Below are 18,361 nucleotides of genomic sequence, written 5' to 3' on the forward strand. Positions count from 1 at the left end.
CTATATGTATTTAAAGTTCATAAATAACTGTTTTTACTCTAATTGAAATTTTCTTGTTTTATCAGATTTTACAAGTATTTTCATTTCTACTTGCTGATCCATTGTGAACAATAATGCAGGAACTTAGTTTTTAAGTTGCAAAAGAAATTGGACGGGGAGAGGGGCTGCCTGAATAATCACAACAAGTCTAATCTTCATGTAGAAATATATTTTTCAACATTCTTTCTAGTCACTAATTTACTGATAATGTTTCTTGCATGTTCACTGGTATATTCCGAGTAAAGACAGAGAGGGAGGGAGCATGAGGAGGCCAACAGGGGAGGGCAAGTAGCTGGCATGGAGGTGAGTGAGAAAATGAGCAAATTATGACATCACAAAAGTCTCATCCTAATGTTAATTTAAAAGGAGTTATTACTCCTAATCTGGCTTCAAACTGCCCCTGAACTCTCACTCCAAACCTTTAGTGTGCAACGACGGACAAATAATGTAATACTATTAACATTACATGATGCGCTAGCTTTGGACATTTTAATGGCATGCCAGACTGTAAGTTAAAATAAAATATGGTGACTAACTCAGACAATGTTTTGAGTTAATGTTTACGTGTTATAGAAAGAGGTATCTTTAAATCCGATGGAGATAGGGAGCGAGCTTTCTCCAGCCCGCTAGCTGCAGCTGACTGATATCCAGCGCTGTGGGCGTTTGGCAGGCAGACGTTTGTTGTAAAATCTCCTAAGTAAAATATATTGCAGAATAAATTGTGATGGTTCATAATATTCTGTGTTATCCCAACAACACACATAGCGACTCAGATGTGCTGAATGAAAAGTGACAATTAGGGATTGCGCTGCCGCTGTAACTCATTCCAACACTACGCAACTGAGCATGTGCGCCTTTCTTCTGTGATAGGGTGCGTTTGATTTATTGTTCAGGGATGTTTGATTTCACAACACTTGACCACGGACTTCATTCATGTCATTTGCAACAGGTAAAGACAAACCTTATATGAGTGGAAGGAAATCAGAACAATTTTAGAAACAATGTTTTTTTTTTTTTTTTTAAAGATTGATTTTTGGGCTTTTGTGCCTTTAATGAATAGATAGGACAGTGGATAGAGTCGGAAATCAGGGCGAGAGAGTGGGGAATGACATGCGGGAAAGAAGCCACAGGTGGGAAGTGAACCCGGGCCACCCGCTTGAGACAACAGCCTCCATACATGGGGCGCGCACACTAACCACTGCTCCACCAGCGCCTCTAGAAACATTGTTTTTAATGGTTAAGGTGCAGTCTGCAAATGTGAAAATTGACAAAACTTTCAAAAACTTGTTTTCTTTCATTCCAAGCATCTTAGTTCAACATCTGAACAGTTGTCTTCTGTTTGCTCATAAAGATATATTATTTTAGTGTCAAATGTTCTGAAAAGTCAAAGACAGAAGAACACTGTTCAGATGTTAAATGAAGGTGCTTTGAACGGAAAAAAACAAGTTAACAAGTTTCCCTCTACTCCATAAAGGTAGCCTTCTAAAATATTTAAACATTTTTTTAAGGAGGCCTGAGGCCAAGGAGAGTTTACCAATGTGCAGCGATGGATGTTGTTGAATTGTAAACTACTAGCTAACTTATTTTGACCATACCATAATAGGTCACGGACAATAAATGATAACAAAATAATTTAATCATTAAATTAAAAGAAATGTCTGTGGGAGCAGATCCCAATTGATTTTCTTTGCTTGATTGCCTTGTGTCAAATGCCTACGTCCAATCTCACAACAGTGACAGTCAGAATGTAGCAGAGAGAGTGGCGATCCTGTAACAGCCATGACTTAAGCCCTGTGCCTTAATCATTGCTCCATTGACTAAATGAAACTGCTACCAAGGAATTCCTTTATATGGAAACAAAAAGAAGAGACTAAAAAGGCTGAACTTGCAGCATTACTCCATTTGCAGTTGTTTCTGAATGTGTGTGTGATTTTTTAATTCTTTTGTTTATGTATTTGCAGTCATTTGTTGTGAATGCAGTTGTTTCCACTTTTTTCAGCACCTTTGTGTCTTTTGCATCGCACCTAAACTCTATACCAGTGTATTTTATACACTCCCTAAGAAGACATTTTGAATGATTGACTGAAAAATTGTGTTGTGTTTTTAAATGTGGAAAATTGTCAAACTTTTCTGAATTTATTTGGTCTATTAAATGTTTTGTGTTAGCTCATGTTGTCATTCAGCTAATATTGTTACAGACTGAGTTTATGCCACTATACTGAATAGTGCATCCTGCACCCTCATTGGTGTTTCCATTGGTGACTCCCAGCTGGACTCATTGGTTGATGAACCCCCAAACCCCCCCTTGTACTTATACCATTGTTAACTATGTAGCATACACAGCCAGTACCTCATCTGAAGAACACATATTGGTGAACTATTTTATTTTATTTTTTTTATCAAAGAAAGGTATTGCACTGCCACTGATGTTAATAAGGAAACAGTGAGCAAGGACTAAGTCATTGTGATTTTGATGTTGGTAATGTAAGAAATGTTCAGAGAATTTGAGTTATTTTATGTGTAATTCAAATCACTACAAGTTGTTACTTTGATTTATTTCGTTTCTTACAGTCAGAGCTTATTTTAGAAGCAGACATTATTTTAGATTTTGTGTAAGTCATGTTTTCATTGTTGGAAGAGCACTTGTTGAAGTTTTCACAGAAAACTTTGAACGTTGTCCATTCAGATTATGCAGAATTGTATTGTTGAATACAGTAGTCCTCCTATCTTTGACTCTGTGGTTCTTAACTGTGTGTTTATTGCCAGAAGGGAAGAATTGTCCAGCAGCTTCAGCCCTCGAGGAGTGGAGGGTCTGTAATGACCATCCTTGTATGGTGTTCTACTGGGAGGCCTCAGCCTGGGGCCCGTGTATTGAAGATGCCTCAATGAATATCAATGGATCCAACTTCTGGAATGGGACCCATTCTTGTGCGATGGGTGTTCAGTTCCGTGATGTGAGTTGCATGAAGATGAACGTTGGACCTGTCCAAAGTAAAAGGTAAGATGTAATGATAGGCTGAAGACATATTGTTGAAGAAGTTATATTGTAGTCAATCGGGGGGCAAATCAATAAGTTGTCTCTTTCCTTACTTCCGTTTTCTCCTCAGGACAATGCTCTAACCCCTCTTAAAATGAGAATAACAACCCAGAAAAAGTATAGAAATAAGATCAATATATGACCATGAGTCACAGGAAATTAATCACAATCTCGATCATGTTTAAATGTTCGAATGAATGAAACTTTGCAGGGCTGAAATGGTGCAGAAACAACTGTCCAGTGCTCATGTTTATAAAAATATTAAATAAATGCATTCGTTATTGTGTATAAGACACAAACAGGACAAAAAGACTAGATTAGAATCATAAAGTTCTGCAGAAAGAAACAAATATCTTTGAAAAAAACTACACCATGGTGACGACTAATAAACAGCGAATAGGGCAATTTTTACTTTTTAATGTCGAGCTGCATGTTATCTGCAGATCATTCATGTTACAAATAGGAAGTAAATGTGTGTGAGTTTGTGTTGGTTGGGTGTTTAGCTTGGGTTGCATTTGAAGGTATCTTGTGGGAATGAATTTTACATGCCCTGAAATGCCTTGAATACGATACATTAACAGAAAAAATTCTGGACCTCACTATTTTTTAAAGCAAGGTTACGGCCCTGGACACCACACTAAAAAAGGAATTCTAGACTGCTGAAATTGTTTCAGTTCAATAGCTCAACAACCAACATGATTTGCGAGAATGAGATGATGAAATGTTTCGTTCTATTGTAATTTATGCATTTTCTTGTTAAAACCCGACCACTGTTTGTTTGTATGCTTAGATGTTCAGATTCTGCTCGTCCAGAAAACATCCAACCCTGTTTGCTTCCCTGTGAGAAAGACTGCATCGTTACACCCTTCAGTGAATGGTCAGCCTGCCCATCAGCCTGTATGCCAGGTAGCTGTTGCATTTCTATGAACTTAGTTTAGTCATGCATGTTTTATTGCTCCATATCTTCATGATAGAAAGAAAGAAAGCAAGAAAGAAAGAGAACCTAATGTAGTAGTTATTAGTTTACTAAAACAAACAAGTTTTCATTTAAAACCTAATCATAGTCCAATCACACATTACATGGTTTCAAAACGTTATTTTCCTTCAACATGTTTGTAATCATGTAAAAACATTATTTTTGTAAGATTGTTTTCAAGTTTTATAATACAAATAACTTACACATAAAGTTTACTACATCTAGTTTCAATACAAATGTGCAATGTCCAATAAAGTTTCAAGTGTATTTAGTGATTCAATTCAAAAGGGAAATGATAGTTGTGATTGGTATTTCCGTTTAAGTTACTCATCAAGAGGACACGTTTGTTGTAAGTATCTTGAAAATCAAAAAACATGTAATTCTTTTTAAAATAATTGAGCAGGCATCTAGGCTTTGTAAATGTGCCTTAGTCTATTGGGTCTACTTCTTAATTGTACAATTTTCAGTGTTTGCTAATTAGTGTTGCATAATGAGGCTTTGAACATAAGCCAAATGAAGGTATTATACTGAAGCTGTACTGGTGTGTCTGAAAACTGACTGCAGTGAACTGGAGGATATCACAGCCATAAAGGCTTTAATCAGGTTGGACTCAACTCTGAGACTACTTGTTTTCTTCAACCAGGTTTTTCCGATATTATTGGTCACAAGCAATATTGTGATTCTAAGCTGGTTCCGGATTGGGGGGCAAGACATTTTGTCTTAGTATCACATTACTTTAATTTTCTCCAGGTTAACATTTAATTAAATACGACTTTTAAACTAACCCACCACTGAACAAAGCCTTTTTGTAAGATTTTTAAAAAAAAATGTTTTGCCTTTAATGGAGAGATAGGACAGTGGATAGAGTCAGAAATTGGGGAGAGAGAGTGGGGAATGACATGCGGGAATGGAGTCGAACCTGGACCGCCCGCTTGGAGGACTACAGCCTACATGAGGCGCGCGCACTAACCACTGCGCCACTGCGCCACCAGCACCCTGCCTTTTTGTAAGATTGTGTTTTATGTTCAACAGAGAATACAACTGCCACCACACAGTCCCGTTACAGGACCATCATTCAGATGTCGGCAAATGGAGGTCAAGAGTGTCCTGACACCCTGTATGAGGAGAGAGAGTGTGAATCACTTCCTGTTTGTCCAGTGTATAGGTAAAAGCATCCTATGTAATCGAATATGTTCTTTTCTTAATTTTAGAAAACAATATTCTTATTTTATGCCCTAAGCAGAGGGTGAAAAGAAAGTTCCCTATTTTAGACTAGTTATTTTAAGTGTGTGTGTGTGTGTGTGTGTGTGTGTGTGTGTGTGTGTGTGTGTGTGTGTGTGTGTGTGTGTGTGTGTGTGTGTGTGTGTGTGTGTGTGTGTGTGTGTGTGTGTGTGTGTGTGTGTGTGTGTGTGTGTGTGTGTGTGTGTGTGTGTGTGTGTGTATATATATATATATATATACTTTAGTTGAAAAAGATGCTAATACTAGAAGAAAAACTAGACATGACAGAGTAAAAGGCTCTCAATAATGTTAATGGACCATGTGCATTGTATTTTAGTGCTGTATTTGTAGTATCGTACTTTATTTGGTGGGAAATCTTTAGATTTCAATATGAATTGAAATTAAGTGGGTCGACCTAGTACTAACAGCAGTATTGATGTAATAATAGGCTTATACTGTATGGATTCCATTTTATTGACACTGTGTAAATGTTTGCATATGCTGTTGACTTTTATTAATTATAGACAATTTGTTTGTAGAAGCTTGTGGTTTGGCAGTAGAGAAGGTTTGATCCAAAATCCTGCAGTTACATGTCAAATGTCCTGTTGCAAACCACTGAACCCCAAATGTCTTCTATAGTGGTGTTTGAATATGTGTGAATGGCATAGTATTGATGGGCAGTTGGATACTTTGCGTAGCCGCCTCTGCCATCTGTGTTTGAATGTGTTCAATTCTAAGTCCATTTAACATTTATGTAGTATTATTTGTAGCAACAAATCTCCTATTTTTCCCCAATTTTTCCTTCAAGCTTTATTAAAACCATTCCAATGGCATGTCAAAACACAGAAGACTATACAATTACACTGATATTTAAACCTATACGATATTGATGGTGTATAACCAAACACCAGTAGATAAAGAAATATAATGTATTCTGATCTAGTTCCATAAGATTTAGCACTGCAGCCCCAATGATGACAAAAAGTCGTATTCCATGTCTACTAGTATTTTAGTTTATATTTTGGCTATATGTGTTCGTAATTACACACAATATATAAAGATATTTTGCAGACTTTGCCTGCTTTGTATCTAAAACTGCAAAAAAAATACTGCAGTGAATAAGTATTTCTGTTTTTATTTTTCCACATAGGTGGAGGACACACAAGTGGAACAGCTGTAAACTGGTTCAAGATTCAGTTCAACGTAGATTACATGGACCAGGAGAAGCCTGTGGAAATGGTGTAGAAACAAGAGGTTGGTTTGATCCCCTATTATCCATCCAGCCATCAAATCATGCAGCCTTCCATCAATTTTTGTTTTTACACAGTGCAATATCATCATAAAAGTGATTTAATGACACTTAAAAATTCAAAATGTACTGTACTTATCATACCTATATACTGCTTTTCAAGTCTTCTTGTGCTTTTTACACTACATCACTACGTCACTTTCACTCATTATTTATGTAAAGTGTCCATCTGTGTTAAATCATTTCCAATGATACACAGTCTCACACCACTGGCTATGCCACTCTGGAGCAATTTGGGGTACAGTGTCTTGCCCAAGGACTGCAGTAGCTTGGAACTGCCAACTTTCCATATGATATATGAGCAACTCTACCACTTAGTCACAGCTACCCCAACTTCACATAAAGAGCAGGTCTAGACTTTACTCTTTACAGATCATTTACATACTGTACATAAAGCAATAATCCACAATGAGCAAGCTCTTGGTGCAATAGTGACAAGGAAAAACATCCCTTTTGCAAGTAAAAACCTGACCGTTGATAACATGGTTGGAGTCCCAGTGCGGACTGCTGGGCTGGGTCAGTGACATTATAATTACATTTTCTGAATTATTTAATCGACACATAAATTTGAACAGAACATTTCTCAGCAAAGCATGAAATGTGGACACATTATTGAAAACAAACATCTGACTTGCACTCATCCATCTTGGCAGCTTAAGACATTTTCTGAATGCATCTTTATATGCCACCTGTAACTTTTTCATTTTAGCTTTACTATAATTGCACCACAAGTGGGCAGTATACAGCGGAGTACAGTAAGCTCAGTAACAGCTAAGTTTTAAAATTGTCTGTGCACATTGAACATTTGCGTGCCAGCATCTTAGCTTGAGCGTACATTTTGCAGCACTGACGCTGCACATTATCATCATCACTCAAGTCATTCCTGATAATATATCCCAGATATTTGACTTTATCTACCACACTCAGGGCTTGATCAGAGATAAAGAACGAAGGGAAATGTTGCTTTTGATTGTCCTTGGCTTTTACTGTCATGACAATGGTCTTCTTACTGTTATACTTTATGTCACACTGCACTCCATAACTCGAGCAGATTTTTAGAAGTTGCTGTAGGCCAGCAAGATTGACAAGATTACTAAATCATCAGCATACGTCAAATGGTTAACAATTGTGTCTCCCACCATACAACCAGTCTTACAAGCTATAAGCTATTCAGAGAGATCGTCCATATACATATTAAAAAGAAGTGGTGACAGAATTCCACCTTGTCGTACCCCATTGGTCACTGAAAAGGGTGCCGATATACTTCTGCCCCATCGAGCTGCGCGCATATGGATTGATGCAAATACCAGAAATGCACTATTCTTATCAAATAAGGGGGGGACCCCTCTGTTATGTATTTTCATAAATAATTTACAGTGATTTATCCTATCAAAGGCTTTGGACGCATCCTGAAAACACATCAATATAGTCGATTTTTTTCACCTGTACATGTTAACAACTTCCTACAGAGTATATATATATATATATATATATATATATATATATATATATATATACACATATCTGTACTGTGTTTATTCTTGAAACCAAATTGGTGGTCTGTTGTTACAATGTATTCCTGAAGGCAATCCAAGTGAATTAGTTCTAATACTTTGGAGAGTATACTAGCCAGGGCAATTGGTCTGTAGTTCTCAATGCTGGATATTTTACCAGTTTTGTCTTTGACTACTGGCACTAGTTAAATAGACAACATAGAATCAGGTAGTACACCATGCATCAAACAAACTTTTTTCACCAGTTTTCACTGAACCAGAAAGGGTAAGTGAGCAGGAGCGCTTGTTAAACTGAAGCAGCGGGGATTAGGCACTGCACTTCCATCCATTCACATGGCGAACGACCGCTCTCTGGCTAACAAGCTAGACAAACTCCTGCTCCTAAACACAAGAAACACAGACTTTTGCTGATCTGCCACCCCAGTTTTATTTCCCAAACTTCACAGGCTACTGTGGGCCGTACCCGACGCCAAAATAACAATTCAGTCTCTCTGTCAGTAACGGTACTCCTCAGATTAGGTACCACTCACACCTTGCCTAACTCCCTGACAGAAAAACAGGAGAAAAGGTTTAATAAAAAGAAAAGGCTCCTCTACCCTACAACATAACTGGACTTCTCAAAGAAAATCTATATTCTCAAAATACATCTAATTCAACAAAAATCACTATCTCTCTCATTAATGTCTTTGAGAGACATTAATGAGCTTCCACAACTCCCTTTAAACTTGAGCCCTCAGCTCTCCACCAATAAGGTGCAGGTATGCTGCACAAGCGTCGGTCCATTCAGTAGCCGGCCCGCACCAACAGAGTTTACCAAATCATGGAGCGGGTACCTGCAGCTCAGCACTAAGACAGACAGACGCACAAATAAGAAAAGGAGCACAAAGCCCCACAAAGGCATATCTAATAATAACAAAGTTTAATACAACTATGACTCAGTCATAACACAACCAAAATGTCAAATATCTTAATCACCCTCCTGTATACTGCACAACTGAAAACACAAGATTGGGCTGAAATTCGGCATGCAACTCAAAAATCAAGTCTAAATTGCCAAAAATCCTACAGTTTACACCAGGCTTAAGACATCCCAATAACTCTAGAGTCGTACTCTCACTATTGCTCTCTTGGCATTGAAATGACTGGCATTTCTCAAGGGTTTTTTTTTACTTTTGGGTTAAGACCAGAAAAGTACATGTAGTGTTCCCAGGTTGAAAGCGTGTCTCATTGACCTTTAGAGCTCTCTATTTGAATATGATAAGAAAATGATTAAATTAAATACCTGTGACATTTCAAAACTGAAGTGCTCGTTTGGATATTGCAGTCAGTGGAAAACTGAATTTAAAGATAGATTTTAAGCAACAGACAATTTATGCAGGGTATACTTTATTAGAGAGTAGGTGAAACCATTAATTGGAAGGACATATAAAAGTCATACTGAATCAAAATTCATCAATATTTTTGGAAATACGGCCAAATTAGGTGCATAGAAAAAACTAAATAAGGGCATATCAAAAATGTAATGACAGTGAATTATAGAAAATGTTTCTATATTATTTCAGAACCCTTACTGTGTTCCTATGCATTACATAATAGCAGTACACGAGTGTTAGATACTGTGTTATATTGCGTAGCATCAGACACTAGCTGTAGTGTTTTTGTATTGTGGACAAATCAAAGTGTGGTGCTTTGTATTCACGAGCTGTTTTTTCCTATGTTTTTTTTCCCATTGTAAGATATCCTACCAGCTCAGGATTTTTAAAATATTGTTTATTTCTGTATAGTTTTGTTTGGGGTAGAGCACTTGGGATAATTTCAAAATTCTAAGATTGCTCCACTCTTTCGTAAGGTGTCAAACTCAGTCTTTTTATGCAGTATGTAGCTTGGTGGGATGATGGTCTCAATTCAGTAGAGAGCTGAGGTTACATTGTATCCATGGTTCTCTGGGTGGAGAGGCCTCTCCACCTTGAGATCGCTCAGAATCAATCAATCAGGAAAAAACAAGGTCATGCACACCTTTGCTTTATGGACACGCCGATAAACTTCTGTTAACTGTTAAGCTCTCTCTGACTTTTTTAGAAAGGGCACTAAATGTTTATTTACAAATAAAAAAGCTGTTATTATCGCGGCACCAAGGAGAGATAGAAAGAGTAATTTAAGTAGTAAGCACATACATATGGAAACAAATACAGACACATAAACTTTTCATTTTTAGGACTGTTGTAACTTCATAAAGAGTATAAAGAGAAGCAAACAAGATCCTCACACAAAGAAGCTCCTTTCTAAAGCAAGTGATGTTTTGAGCCAACATGTCTCAAATCCTTTAAATGGGAGCTCTTTGGTGTGCAGATCTTGTTTACTTCTCTTTACCTACAGTGTCTGTGTTTTCAGATCCTGGACCCAGTTAGGGATGTGCATGTCTTTTTTAAATTTGGATTTTTCTGTTGTAACTTCGCTAAATTCTCAGGCCGGATAAAGCCCCAATAAAATGTTAGAACGACACTGCAGCCTACAGTCTCTGCTGACAGTGACAAATAGAGAGTTGGCTGTCTCAATAGAACCATTACTCATTGGTAGAGGCACATATTATTGTACATATATATTGTAATGTAATCTTTGACCTCTGACTAATCAAATCCATAGTAGCTGGATAGGTGTTGACATGTCCTTGCCATCTCTCCATATTCTGCACCATTTAGATATCTCAATGTTGTGTATGTGTTCAGTGTGTGGTATATGTTTATGTCTGCTATTATTTCTCCTTTGAGAAAGCTTTCTGTGAAATGAGACGCTCAGGTCCAGTCAGTAGCTGGATTGTGATGTATCCGTTTTGATCAGATACTGGTTTGTTAATGTAAAATGTAAAATGTTGTCACAAGTATTTGGATTTCATGTTAAGCTGTTTTATTTGGATGCCGTGTCAATAAATTATTGGTATGTAAAGTAGTAATACCACAGTAATCAATAATTTTATGATTATTATTATTATTATTATTAATAATAATAATAATAATAATAATAATAATAATAATATTTAACTTTTTGTGTTATAATTTAATTTCAAGCTTCAATTTTAAGCTTGTGCACACAAAGTTACATTCATGCAAACACATTTTTTTTAATTGAAATTGACAATAAAAGATGCATTGACAGAAGGTTAACCAACATTTAAGTTGGTCTTAGCATGAAAGCTCTGTGGATATTCATGATAGCTGTGATTTATGCAGTGACTTTTCAATAGCTACTTTTACTTTTTGACTGAATTCCCCAAAATATAATTATCAAGATGTATAGCGCTCACCTTCCTGTTTAAAGCACAGAGTTTTCAAAATGTTCAATAACTCAACAATGAGACCCTTTAGTTATGCATTCCTTGTATAATTGAAGTGACATCCCTTATGTTTGCAGGAGTCAGTTGTGTTGAGGAAAGTGGGGAATCCGCCAATATGACAGAATGCCTGCAATGGGCTGGCCCCTTACCCACTCAAATAAGACAGTGTCGGGTGGCTTGCAAGGACGACTGCACCCTAACGGCATGGTCCAAGTTCTCTGAATGCTCTGGGTGTGGCAACTTCCGCAGCCACAAACGTTCACTTACAGGTAAAGACCCTTATATTATTAATTTGCAAATCACAAATCACAACTCCCAAATATTATTTACCACTTGTAAAAATTCAAGTAATGCTACACATTGGTTACTGTTTTATCTTGCTGTACACCTCCACCAGACAACCTGCGATGTGATATGCTATGTAAAAAAGAGTAAACTTTTAGACTTGTTTCCAGAGGCGCTGCTTGTCAACAGGCAAGGCAGGCAACTGCTTGGGGCCCCAGGCCAGTAAGGGTCCCTCCAAAGGCTGACAAACTTGAAACCGCAGCAGTCTCTCAAAAAGTGCAAATTATGTCAGTGAGATTCACTGAAGGAAAATTAAGAGGAATTATCAGCCTGGGAGTGAAAAAATAATGAGGAAGAGCGTCTACACACTGGCTGACATAACGGTGGTTGGATGGGCCCCCGATTCATTTTGCCTAGGGCCCCAACAGACTCTAGAATCGCCACTGCTCATTTAAAAAGTAACCCAGTCACATCCCCTAATCTTAAGGGTTGCTGTCATTTAGGTGTACTTTTCTTTTGTCAAAAAGCCCCTGTGCTTTGACGTGTCGCAGCCTAGTTCAATGTCTTTTCCTGGTTCTGCACATGCTTATGTAACTTTGAACTGTTCCTTTAGTGTTATGTAAGGTCTAAATTCAGTCTCTCAGAGCTTGTTATCCCTTTTTCAGTGCTCACGGCAAAATCTGAATTACATGCTGTAGTTTCACACCAGGCTGGATACTATTTGTCTTCATGAATATTTGATCCCGTGCTGGAGGGTTTGTAATAAACATACCCATCCAGGACTAGACTTGCAAAAGAAATTAGCCCACGCAATTTTGGCTCAGATCGGCCCCTCAACTTGTCAAACACAACCCACCTTCCCTGTAAACCCTTTTAATATGCATTCTTATCATTCCCCCAAATAATTCAAAAGCTGAGAGGTAAGTGCCATAGGGACATTTAATAATGTGTATTCAGTCTGTTAACTGAATCCCTAATAGTCAGAGGTGAGTATATCGAATAAATAATGTTCTTATCCAAATATGTAAAAAGTAAACAATTATCAGGGAAAAAGCCCAGCAAGAATTGATTATACATTTAATATACTCCAGGCTCCATGTATTTAATCTTTAACTCACTGTACAGAGTCATTAAGATAATTTACCACAATGGGCAAAGAGAACGTATTGAATTCAAATACTTGACTTGGGTAGTTACAATTACTCAATATATATTCTACTCCACAACCACTGCACTGCAAACACTGTACTTTATATGCTCAGTCGGTTTTCTAAACACATGAACACATGCAAAACCTTAAACATCTAAAGCAATAGAATGCAACATACTAATAGAACAAAGAATATAAAAAAATTGATATAATTAATATTTAAAAACATTTGTATACAAAATTCATATGACAGTAAAAAACGTAAAGGACACGTATAGCACAAGTATGGATTACTTTTAATTATAATTGAGTACTTTCTCAAGATGGTAATAGTAGTACTGTAGTAAATGTAGTACTTTACAACCCTCCCTTCATTACATTTCACACTGAAGAGCTACAGAATAAACCTATCAAACTGATTTTTCCTGCATTTTTATGAAGGGAACTCTCTACCTAACAATGTTATATTACGCTACCATTCAGACTTATCTCACTTACGGCTTGGCCTGACTATGGCTAGCTTGTCAATGCTTGTCATGTCACTCCAGCCTCTCCTTTTGCTATTTCTATCCCTCCACTTTCCTCTCACACACCTGCCCCTGCTCCTTCTGGTCTCTGCCTGGCAGTATACATCTTTTCTCTCTACCTGTTGCTGCTTGCGAGTGGGTACTGCAGTAGCAAACCATGCCATGCTACAGGGGCTGCAGAGCTTTTACACATTTGAACAAATCTTTACTTTTGAAATTGATTAGCTCACATCTTGATCGGCACACACTGTGCGGGGCGGGGTGCTTTTTTTTGGTAATTTGTTTTGATTTTATGAAGGATAATTGTGTCCCAGTAAAGTGCGTAGTTGATCAGATTGACAGGCAGACGAGATGTAACAGATTTTCAAGAAAATGATAACCTGCCTCAGCTTCAGCTGTCGATAGGTTGACTCCAAGTTAGGGTGAGACAGCTTTTCCAGCATGATGACCGCCAGATTACCAGTCCAACCCTCTGTACCCATTCAACTATAATGCTCTTGATATATAAGGCTCAGCTAAGCAATGTGTTTTACATGGGATGAATTCCAAGAGTTGTAGTTCTTACATTAAATGACAATTGCTTCACAACGAGTTTGACATTTGTTCATATTTTTCTCTCAAATAATTTGTCGGAAAGCAAAACTTACTCATTACGATCTAATTTGTGGTTAAGGAAGTTAGCAGCATCAGAACAATTTTGAAGGATCAAAAGCAATTTGATAAAAATGCAGCAGTTGTAGTGCATATTTCTTGGATCAAATGAGAAAATGAAAAAATATTTGCAGATCAACTTGTACTTGTGCGTACATCTTGCCAAATGTGTGCTAACATACAACACACACATAACAGTAGGCCCAATCGCTGTTTGCTAGTCATTCTTTCAACGGCTGCATTTGAGTCCCTCTCTATCCTCTATCAAGTAGTTTTGAGTAGATTCTAGCAACCCAGTAAAACACTGTTCTGAGATGTATGTTTGGCTCCCTCTTGTTACCCAGCAGGATAACTCTTAAACCATTTATTCAAAGCATTTGACTCCCATACAATAAGTGAAGTGTATGTGCAGGCGTCTGTGGCAATCAATGACTCTGAAGACTAGTACGATTCTTGGCAGATGATTATCTTAGAAGTTCAGCAAGTAGTAAATTATACCATAGAAGAGAAGATTGAAAACCTTCTACTTTCATATTCAAATTCTTTCTATTCATCATGTTTAAGATGAAGATCATGGTTCCTATTGTAATTATGGTATTATAAAGTCTGTTCATGGAGAAATAGCATAGAGGATGCCAGTCATCCTGTTTTGTTTTTTGTATTACACTGTTGTATTAACATTTAAAGAGTAATGACTAATTGTTTAAACTAAAATACTTTCATACATGTGTTTCCGTAATATGAATATGTCTCTTGTCAGAATAAAGGACGAGTGCAGCTTTTATATTTGTCTAGCAGTATGGTGAGTTTTAAACGTTATCTTCTTTGAATGATATTATATCTTTTAGAGCTCAACCGCCCACAAAGGGTTAACTACACTATCCAGCTTTATTACTTAACGATTTGAAATATCTCTGAGTCTCTTCTCTTTCAGAGTAAGCTTTAGATACCGTAGGCCAATGTGTGAAATTAGACTTGCCAGTGTTTAGATACTATGATGGTCAAGCGTATTGTTAAATTTAACCTGTTGTTTTTTTGTTGATGCTAATATATGCGCTGATAATAACCTATATGTTATTATTATTTTCTCACATTTAATTTTATTTTATAGAATGGGATTTACAAATAAAAAGTGATTGATAATGTATTGTCCTCCAAGTAAACCAATGGGGGGGTAATCTCTTATGTTGCAAATGAGAATATGGATCAACGAGCGTGAAAAACAACAAGAAACAATCGACCACGAGTTGGCGATGGGGAAAATTATGTTCGACTATGTAAATCCTTAGTAGGTGACAGGCCCTAATCTATTGTCTACTCAGGATGTATGACAGACAGGGGTGAAAATAATAAAAACAGGGCACCTGCTCCATGCACAGAAAGTCGTCTTACATTTATAGTGAAATAGTTTTGTCTACTGGAAGGGCACCACAGAGGGCAGGTTACCATTTTTGACCCACTGGAACACCACCCTGGAGGGCTGGAGGGCTATGATATTTTGTCCACTAAGAGGGAACACTGGAGGGCCCTTTATCACGTTTTGTCCACTAAAACAGCACCCTGGATTACACTTGATCATGTTTTATCTACCACAGGGGCATCCAAGGGGGCACTTTAGGGCTGTGGGGGGCAATCATCCCCCTTAGTCCACCAGTGAATTCTTTCATGGCCCAACTCTAAGCCATAGCTCTTTAATGCAAAAGCACCAAAAAAAGTTTGAAAACGTCATATCGGTCAATAATTTGCCCCTTTAATAATACTAATTGGTGTTGTATTTCATATCGTTGGAAAGCATGATTAGTCACCTTAACAACGAGGTATAACTTGTAAGAATCTTGGAAGGAGCAACACAGCTAAACATGGGAGTAGAGCTCTAAAAAAATGTGCTAAAATCCCCTGCAATATTCTCCTGTTGGTATTCACTCCTGTTTTGAGTTGATTGGTTGATTGGAGGTTTGCATTCTCCCACAGTAATAAGGGGAAAAAAACACATATTTGCCATTTTTACACTTTATTCATTCATTTATTCATCCACTGTCAGGGACCTCAGTAGCGTGTGGAAGATCCATACGCAGCCACAACAGCTTGGCCCCTCCTCCTCATGCTGGTCACCGGCCTGGTCACATTTTGCTGTGGGGGGGGGGGCATCCCATTACTCTAAGAATAACACAATCATACAGTGTTATGGGCTCTACTGTTGCACCAGCTACCTGTATTTGCTTGAACAGGTTATATAAATCACACTTGAATGCAGTTTGTTTTTGTTTCCTGTGCTGTGCTTTTACTTGTAATGTAGTTGTCAAAGTGAAGGAATCTCTCAGACTTGTATTCCTCAATCAGCCACCAGCAGTGGCGTAGCTTGAACAGATTGTTGGTGAATTGCAGTGAGACGGCAGTGAGTTGACACTCTGTGAGGAATGTTTGCAATCAGACCCACTTCAGAAACAGATGGGCTGCTCACTGGGCACACAGGAGGCCGAGGACACCCAGGATCCATATAACAAATAGTGATGCAGGATAAGCATGGCTGCAGTGCAGCTCCTACTCGTGGCTTTGTGTTTATGTGAGTTTTTCATAGAGTGCGGCCTACTCTGTCTCCATCTGACACTCAGTAACTGTGCCGCTTGCGCTTACATTTCAACATCAGTCAACAACGTGTTTAATTAAATTTAAAGAAATCATTGTCTTTTGCTTATTCTTTGGAGACTGCAAAATATTAATGCACATAATGTTATTACTTGAACTCTCAGGACTAGTGGGATGTTTTAATCATACAACAAGGAAATAACCACTTGAAGATCAAATGTGTGAGAATAAAAATCTATATTGGGATGTGTTGTCTTATAAGTATTCCTGTAAAGAATGCATATACTTTTACAAAATCAAGTGTGTTTCCTATTCAATAAAACATATCCTTTCTTAAAATTAAATGTTTAAATTAAATTAAAATGTTTTGTCTTTTATGGGGCTCCCCAAAACACTGTCTTACATCCTTGATGTAGCAGTGCACATGAGGTGAGTCGTTTAATGGGCCATCCAGTGAATAAAGAAGTTAGGGGAAACAGAATATTGTAAATGAACTTAAATATTTGGCATGGCAGAATGTAGAACGTGAAGATCAAAATGCGTTTGTCTTCCCAATACTACCTTTCAGGGAGAACTATTCTAAAAAATAAGAGCTCAAACAAGACAAGGTAGACTGAGGGAAAATGGATACACCAGGAAGAGAATAAAAACACTTAATGCAAAAATGATTCCTGAGCTAAAACACATCTACAGCTATCCATTGTCTTCCATATCTTAACGGTTGTCTAACCTTTGAAACCAAATCTTTCCGTGCACTGCTGATCATTAAAAATGAAAAGCAGCCACTTCATGGTGAGGAGTTGTCTGTGAAAAGGGAGGAGAATGAACAAATGTGCATCAGGAGAAAAACATATTTTAAAGAGAAAAAAGTCCTGTGTTGCCTCCTCTGTGAAAGATTCCTCGGCTGCAGCAATTTTTAATTCAATAAAACACAATAAAAGACAAAGTCTGGTCTGTACGTGCTATGCATAAAGGGGTACATTTGCAATCCAAATGACATTCAAAATGTCAGAAAATTGAAGTCTTTTTGTTCTTGTTTCATAAATCTCTAATCTTGTTTGTATTGTGAATTCTACTTCCACTTGCTTGCAGACTGTGTAGAAAAACAAATACCCATTAACAAAGTAACGCAGATATTTAGCATGCAACATTTCCTGAGTAGGCTTTTAAATGAAGACAAATTCTTTCAAATAGAACTAATAATTCCCTTGGGACATTTAGATTGCCTTAAAATATGCATTGCAGGGTAAGTGGCTTCCTTGCCACTGGATGGCTATGCCTGTTTCTTTCAAAGAAATAAAGTCCAATAATAAGTGAAAGAAGGGCAAAATGAGTTACTGAGTAAACACAGCCCCTTTATTTTGGCATAATGCTGTGTTTGGTAACCAGAGATTTAGAAGGAATCATTTCTCTTACACATTTTGGGATTGTTTTCAATCTGAAAAGTGGTAAATACACCTTTCTTTAACTGCTTGCTTAAATAAACAAATATGCAAAGATAAATAATGATTCATTTTGCCTTTTATTATTTAAACTTGACTTGAAATGCGTAACTACAACGGGTGGGAAGGGTGCATGTAAAGGATTTAAAGATGGCAAAGCAACCCTTTGTCAGTGACCCCTATTTTAAAATATGTTCTTTTCCCTAGTGTCAATTTTGCACATGCAAGCCCTACGATCAAGTTAACAATAATAAATATACAACGTCCAAAAATACTTACTGAATAAAGAGGCC

The 18,361-nt window shown here is 37.4% G+C and overlaps 1 protein-coding gene across 1 annotated transcript in view; it reads left to right on the top strand.

The window, feature by feature from the left end:
* thsd7ba (thrombospondin, type I, domain containing 7Ba) overlaps positions 1-18,361 on the top strand; it is a 118,217-nt gene that overhangs the window by 65,188 nt on the left and 34,668 nt on the right. Inside the window, exons 10-14 of the mRNA XM_065962286.1 lie at positions 2,806-3,037; positions 3,867-3,982; positions 5,085-5,217; positions 6,424-6,527; positions 11,505-11,696. Coding sequence (XP_065818358.1) covers positions 2,806-3,037; positions 3,867-3,982; positions 5,085-5,217; positions 6,424-6,527; positions 11,505-11,696 — 777 coding nt within the window. The remainder of the gene's footprint in view (positions 1-2,805; positions 3,038-3,866; positions 3,983-5,084; positions 5,218-6,423; positions 6,528-11,504; positions 11,697-18,361) is intronic.

The sequence above is a fragment of the Labrus bergylta genome, chromosome 13 (assembly GCF_963930695.1).
Source record: "Labrus bergylta chromosome 13, fLabBer1.1, whole genome shotgun sequence".
Taxonomy (NCBI): Eukaryota; Metazoa; Chordata; class Actinopteri; order Labriformes; family Labridae; genus Labrus; species Labrus bergylta.